This window comes from Tupaia chinensis, unplaced genomic scaffold (genome assembly GCF_000334495.1).
Source record: "Tupaia chinensis unplaced genomic scaffold, TupChi_1.0 Scaffold148607_1, whole genome shotgun sequence".
Lineage (NCBI taxonomy): Eukaryota > Metazoa > Chordata > Mammalia > Scandentia > Tupaiidae > Tupaia > Tupaia belangeri.
This window is the reverse complement of record NW_006208456.1, coordinates 879,497-886,295: the sequence shown is the minus strand read 5'-3', so window position 1 is coordinate 886,295 and position 6,799 is coordinate 879,497. Positions and strand designations below refer to the sequence as shown.

At 45.5% G+C, this 6,799-nt stretch overlaps 1 protein-coding gene across 2 annotated transcripts in view; it reads left to right on the top strand.

Annotated features, from left to right (window-relative positions):
• Positions 1-6,799, top strand: part of DPF3 (double PHD fingers 3) — a 190,148-nt gene that overhangs the window by 64,410 nt on the left and 118,939 nt on the right. For both annotated transcript variants that reach the window (XM_006170495.2, XM_027769093.1), the window contains exon 5: positions 5,099-5,194. In XM_006170495.2, coding sequence (XP_006170557.1) covers positions 5,099-5,194 — 96 coding nt within the window. The remainder of the gene's footprint in view (positions 1-5,098; positions 5,195-6,799) is intronic.

Sequence of the window (6,799 nt, the reverse complement as noted above, 5' to 3'; positions counted from 1 at the left end):
AGAAAGAAAAGGAAAACGACAAAGATAGGGTGTTTTTTTTTTTGAGAAATTTTTGCTATAGGGCACATGAGCTCGCTGGTGAGACAGAGAGAGACAGAGAGACAGAAAGTGAGAAACCACCCTCCAGGTGGATGGCCATGCCACAATCCCTTCTCCTCCATTTTCCTCTTAGGATTTTGGAGACACATGCACACGTGCCCATTGTGAGTTTCAAGCCTCTAGATCTGGAACTTGAATCATAGTTGGCCATGTGAGAGTCTAGAGCCTTAACCACCAGGCCACCTTCTGGCCCCTATCAAGCCTTTCTTGATCTCCCACAGCTAAAGGGAGCTCTGGTGTTTAGATATCTCTGCTTTCTTTCTTGTGTGTGTGTGTGTGTGTGTGTGTGTGTGTGTGTGTGTTTTACTATTCATGTGTTACCTCCCCCATTTCAGGCTTTGAGACTTAAAGTCAAAATTTATCATTTCTATGTTATATAGTAGAGGAATTTTTGATCAGTTGGTGTAATCTGATATCTAGTATCAAGGAGCCCTTTCCCTTCAAAGCTGGTGGTGGGTTTGAGTTCGTCCCATGCAGTGTTGTGCCAATATATGGTTCATGACTGTTGTAGCATCATCATCATCATCCCCGACATAAACTGACAAACTACTGTGTGCAGAGCACAGAGCTACTGTCTTCTGTGCTGGAAGCAGGAACCAGGACCTCAAGCTAAACGATCTCACCAGTTTTTATTGACCTGATATGATTAAAACACATTTGTAGTAAATGGACTATCATTTTAGATTTATTTTCATTCGCTCGTTTATTATTTTGACCAAAGTTTAATGAGGGCCTCCTCCGGGCATGTTGTGTGTGAGGTACTGGGGATAGAGAGAGAGCTGTCCCCTCTGCTCATATGCTAGAAAACAAGTAAAAAAAATTGCATTTGGGATAAATGCCATGAGAAGAACAAACTGTAGTAGAAGAGGAGGGACAGATTCTAACTGATGTCCTCAGGGGACAAGGGATTTAACCTCAGCCCTAAGGAAAGAGCCAGCAAAGTGAGCATCCAGGCCAGAGCTTTCAGGACAGAGGAACAATGTGTGTGAAGGCCCTGAGACAGGTCACAATCTGTTGTGTTGAGAGAACCGGCAGAAGGCCCGTGTGGCAGAGCCTGGTGCCAGGGAGAGTCCAGCATGGAGGTGGGCAGGTGGACAGGAGCCTGACCACTGAAACCTCATGGGACATGGAAGTGGCTTTTGGTTTCATGTGAAATGAAAAAAGACTCCATTTGGAGGATTTTAATCAGGGCAGTGAATTTATGTTTCACAAAGATCCTTCTGGCTGCTGTGTGGAGAGGGGATTGGATAAAGGGCCGATGGTGGAAAGACGGAACCAGTGATAGGATTGTTGCAGTGTTCCAGGCCAGAGATAATGGAGTCCTTAAAAACAAATTTTCTGTTTTTTAAAAAACACAACCACAAACCACTCTTATCATCACTATAAAGACTGTTTTGAGTTTTAGAACAGTTATTTTAAAATGTGTTTATTTTCTTGATAATATCTTTGAACAGGGAATGAAAGTGTGTTGGGGGGTGGAGAGGATGGTCAGCTGATTCTATAATTGGGCCACTTCTGCCCTTCTCTCTTAATCCAGGACACCCTCTCCTTCCTGAGCTCTGAAATGAACTTTGTGAGGAACTTCTGACTCCTATGCCCCAGTTACGTATCAGGGCCACATTGTAAGAAATGCAAACCCACCGGGGCAGCTGCCTTCACGCCTGAGGCCCGGGACATAGACTAGGGAAAGTTGATAGGAAGACAGAGCATGGAGCCTTAAGAAAGAGAGGTCAGTTTACTCCTGGATGTTGAGGTATGTGGCACTCTGGGGACTAGTTCAGCTGCCTTCACCAGGCTTTTGCCTTCCAACCCAGAGTCCATATTGCAGGTAATAAATATCCTTATAATGAAAAATGAGAATGGAGTCTGAATTGTACAGAGATGCCAGAGGCAATGACCTTTAAATTCAAGGCACTTGGAACTTTCCATGATTAAATGACTTCAAGTCCCGGAAAGTTTGCAAGATGGCAATACAAACGGCAACACTAGTGGTAGTGACTGCACCTTCTATTTGTACTATGCTTTTCACCGAAGGCTGTGGAGCACTTGACCCGTCATTGTCTTGCTCGACTCTGGCTAGGGTTCCCACCCACAGGTTGAGAACCCAAGAGGCTCGCTCTGAATCTGGGCCAGCATTTCCTAGCTGTGAGATCAGAGGTCTTGACGAGCAAACAATGCTGTTTCTCTGTTCGATGGCTGTCCACTGGTGCTTTCTAAATCAACCTAGTAGAAAAACCAGAGAATTTTTTTTTCTCTTTTTTTTCTTTTTTTTTTTGGAGAGGTTTTTGCCACAGGACGTGTGTGCTTGCCAGCCAGCCAGAGAGAGACAGAGAGACAGAAAGTGAGAAATCACCCCGCAGGGGGGATGGCCACGCTGCAATCCCTTCTCCTTCATTCTCCTCTTGGGATCCTGGGCATGCACGCACACGCGCCTGGCGTGAGTTTAAGCCACCAGGTCCGGAACTCGAACCGTGGTCGACTACGTGAGAGTTCAGCGACATAGCCATTACGCCAATTGCTGGTCCCAGAACCAGAGAATTTACTAGAACTATTTGGAGTTATTTGGAAGGGCTAGATGACCAGCAGTATCTGGACCCCTCTGATTGGGACAGAAGGCTCTGGAAAGGAGTCAGTGGCAGAAATCACTCATGCTTGGCTTCCTGCTTTGAGGACAGGCCAGAGGTATTGCCCAGGAGGCCACTTTTGAACAGTGATGGTGACGTCAGTGCTGTATATGCTGCTTCTTGGGACTTTTTAGTTTGTGTGATGTTTGCACTGTCACCACCAGGATCATGGTGCTATCCCGTGTAACAGGGTATCTGCCCACCTTCCAACTTGATCTCATGCCATCTCTCTGAGCCACGGAGCTCTGGTCCCTGGACAGGGCATGTTCTCCCTGTCTCAGGGTTTGTTCCTGCTGTTCTTTCTGCCTAGAGCCCTTTCCCTCTCAGCCTCCCTTCCTGCTGTCCCCATGCACAAGGCTAGTCTTTGCTGATCGTTTTTATCATGACTCTCTCAGGTCACATCCTCAAGTAAGCCTTCTTGACCCTCAGATTAGGTAAAATTCCTTTCTAACACCTTCTCTGCATTTTGAACTTACTGCCGCTCTTAAAGCATTGTAATTCTATGGTTACGTGTGTTTAAATTTCTCCTCCTTTCACTAGTACGATCTATTGGTGGCCAAGACTGTAGCCATTTTGCAGTTTGACTTGCACAGTGCCTACCATGAAGACAGTGCTAGATAAATGCTTTAATGAATGAATGAATGAATGAATGAATGAATGAATCCCTTCTGTATAACTGAGGAAACTGTGGCATGCAGAGATGATGACTTGCCCAAGGTCATGCAGTGAGTACACACACAAAAAATCCCTAAGGCCCATGACGTGGAGTCCAGAGAGCACCACACCCCTTTCATCTTATCCTATTTCCATGTGAGGGGCTTGACCATCTGCCAGAGGCTCCCCACCCCCACAGGGGAGCGTGTGCTTACCAGAGTAAAAGTGAGAGGGAGAGAAAGAAAAGAGGGAGAGGGAGAAAGCACTACCTAATGGAGTGTGGACAGGCTGCATCCTTTTTCCTCCATTTCTCTATCTGTTTGGGATTTGGGGCATGTACTCAACACACGCCCAGCATGCTTTCCAAGCTGGTGAGCTGGGATTCAAACCATGGTCAGCATGTGGGATCCAGCTTCCTTAACAAGTAGGCAACAGGGCTGGCCTGCTACAGTCTTTTAAACCTAGGGGTGCATCCCCTATGTCCTTTCCTGTCTTCTGAAAGGAGTGAAGTGCTCAGCCCCCTACTCAAGAGTAACACCTTGAGCAATGCCGTAACACCTTGCATTCTCAGTCACGAGGACAGGAGAATAAATGGGAAACTGAGCAGATGGCCTGACCTTGCTTGGTCATGGCTTTGCAGTATGATCTTGAACTGTCAAAATTTTTGCAGCCTCAGTTTATTCATCTGTGAAATGGAAACTAGATTCTCACTGCAGTGTGACTCACAGGGCTATTGAAGAGGCTACTTGATTTCATAAACTTTTGACTCATTACAAGCCCTGTGCTATAAGGAAAATCTATTTTTCTGAAGGAAAAAAAAGTATTATGAACAGCACACTCATGCTAGATTCTGATCACATGAGCAGGAAGTTACTGGTTTTCACGAAACAGGGCAGGCTTCCAGAATGGCAGGGAAAAGGGAAACATATTTTCATATTTCTGAAGTAGTTCTATAGGGATGAAAAGAAACCTTATATTAAAGAAAATAAGTTTTGGTAAAGTATCTTGGCCCCACATAGAAAAGCCCCCCACCACAGTATTCTCTTGTTAGAAAATTCTTCCTGGACAAAAGAGTTGAGAAAGCTCAGTGTTCTGGGAGGAAAGGGCCCAGTGGCTCGGGAGAGTATGGGTGCCGCCAATATCTCAGGCTCCAGGGTGGCATTTGAGAGGCCCAAATCCCCCAGAAAAACATCGATATCTGAAGTGGATGAATATGAAAGGCTTTGTGCTTTTCATATTCAAGCCAGAATATGAAAGACAGACTTTGTACGTCCCCGCTCAATATATACTGAATGTCTGCACTCCGTAGCAGAAACTGAAAGTTTGGAAGGTTTAGTAGCAGGGAGGGCAATGGTAGATACTAGAGATAATAAGGATAGGGGTGATACCAAGTGAGTAATGGAGGGAGGGAGGGAAATGGGGGGAAAGAAAATAATATGTTTAATTGACACAAAAATGAGAAGTTATTTGCTGATGATAATGTATATGGTAATGTCTTTGTCTTGACTAGTAAGGACTGCATTCATGCTGGAACAAGCAATGTTGTACACTGTAAAGGTATATAGTGATTAAATGTAAATTTTAAAACAAAGCAAGATGAAAGAAAAAAAAAAAAGAAGCATCTTCACTGTTCAAAACAAGAAAACAGAACACCCCCCAAGTGCCTTCTCATGGTTTTCTCCTTTGCATTTTATTTCTCAACCCTTTTCTTTTCATTTCAGAGGGTTTTGGAAAATGATGAAAATGTCGAAGAAGGGAATGAAGAAGAGGATTTAGAAGAAGATATTCCCAAGCGGAAGAACAGGACCAGAGGACGGGTGAGTTGGGATGCCCTGAGGAAAGAATGAGGCAGGCAAACAACTGACCCCTAGATTCAAGGTCCCACTGCAGCTGGATAGGTCAGATCCATTGTCTCACCTGGGGAGACTCTGAGAGGAAAACTCTAGAACTCTGGTCTCACACCATAGCTTGCAGGATTTAGAGCTGGCAAGAGGGAGAAGAGGGGGAGGAGGGTGCCCTGGGGAGATGGTGAGGTCAGGGGAGGATTGAGGGTTGGGGCAAGGTGAGGGGGAGGACAAGGAGAAGGTATTTCTTGTACCCATTACTTGGTCATTAAAGAACTGGATGTTTCCTGCCTTTTCTCTGGGGTGTCCCAGGATGAGAGGGCCAAGGCACCTGTTTTGGGGCTTGTTGCACTAGGCAGAGTGGGTGCATGCTGGGGAAGCCTTGGGGCTGTAGCTTCTGCTTCCCAAACAGATTTTGCATAAGCTTTGAGGCTCGTGGTCCTGGAATGGGGCATGGAAGAGGTCAGTCTGGGGAAGCAGAGGGTAGTCCTTGGTGGAAGGAATGAAAACACAGAGTGGTCCCTGTGGGGTGGGAGCACAGCTGGGTGGTGCTTTTGGCCATTTAGTTTGGGTCTCCAAAGTATGGTGTTCAAGACCAAGGGAGCTGTCTGTGGTCACCTTCAGGGCACCTGATAGTAACCAGATGCAAAGGGACCTGTAGCTGCCCCTTCACCAGAGAACTAACTCCCTTAGCCTGAGCATCTGGCCCCTCCAGTCTCTAAGCACTCTCACCCCTTCATGGATAAGAGGTTGGTTCTTGGTGCCCTGTGGATCTGGGGCTCCTGAACGTTATGGTGAGCCGCTCTACTCTTGTGGTCCTCATTCCTTGTAAGCATTAAAACCACATCAGAGCTTATTGAAATGTGATTCTCAGGAACCTTACTCAGGAATTCTGATTTAGGAGGGCTGGAGTAGGATCTTAAAACTGTATTATAAGCAAGTTCCCACACAACAGTTACAAGTAGTCCACGGTTACCCATACTGTCAGTTCAGATGCTTTGACCTATTGACAGGAGCTGAGATTTCCCAGTCTGGGCAGGAAGGCTCTCTGATGGTACGCCCTTGTATGGGTATCACCCAGCATCACCAATGATCAATATTTACTATCTTCTCTCTCTCTCGTTTTTGGCCAGGAGGCATGTGCACACACACCGGAGAGAATGAGCATCCTCCTAATAGCAGTCTCTAGACCATTTCTCTTTCCTCCATTTCTCCATCCTGTTAGGATCCTGTGTACATACGCAGGTGCCCAGAGTGTTTCTCAAACTGCCTTAGCCAGGACTTGAACTGTGGTCAGCTGTGTGGGATCTGGCTCCCTCTGCTTGGAGCTTGTCTGCTGTCTATGGGGCAGGCCCCAGTATCTTGTCATCTATTCTTTTCTTCTTCTTTTGTTAGTTTATGTGTTTGTTTGATTTTTCCTCTAGAGTATTTTAAAGCAAGTCCTAGACATTTTCTCATTTAATTGACCCATACCTCTAATAGATATCATAAATAAAAATAAAATTTCTCAATAAAAATATCAATTCTTTTTTTTTTTTTTTTGGAGAGGTTTTTGCTATAGGGTGCGTGCATTTCCCA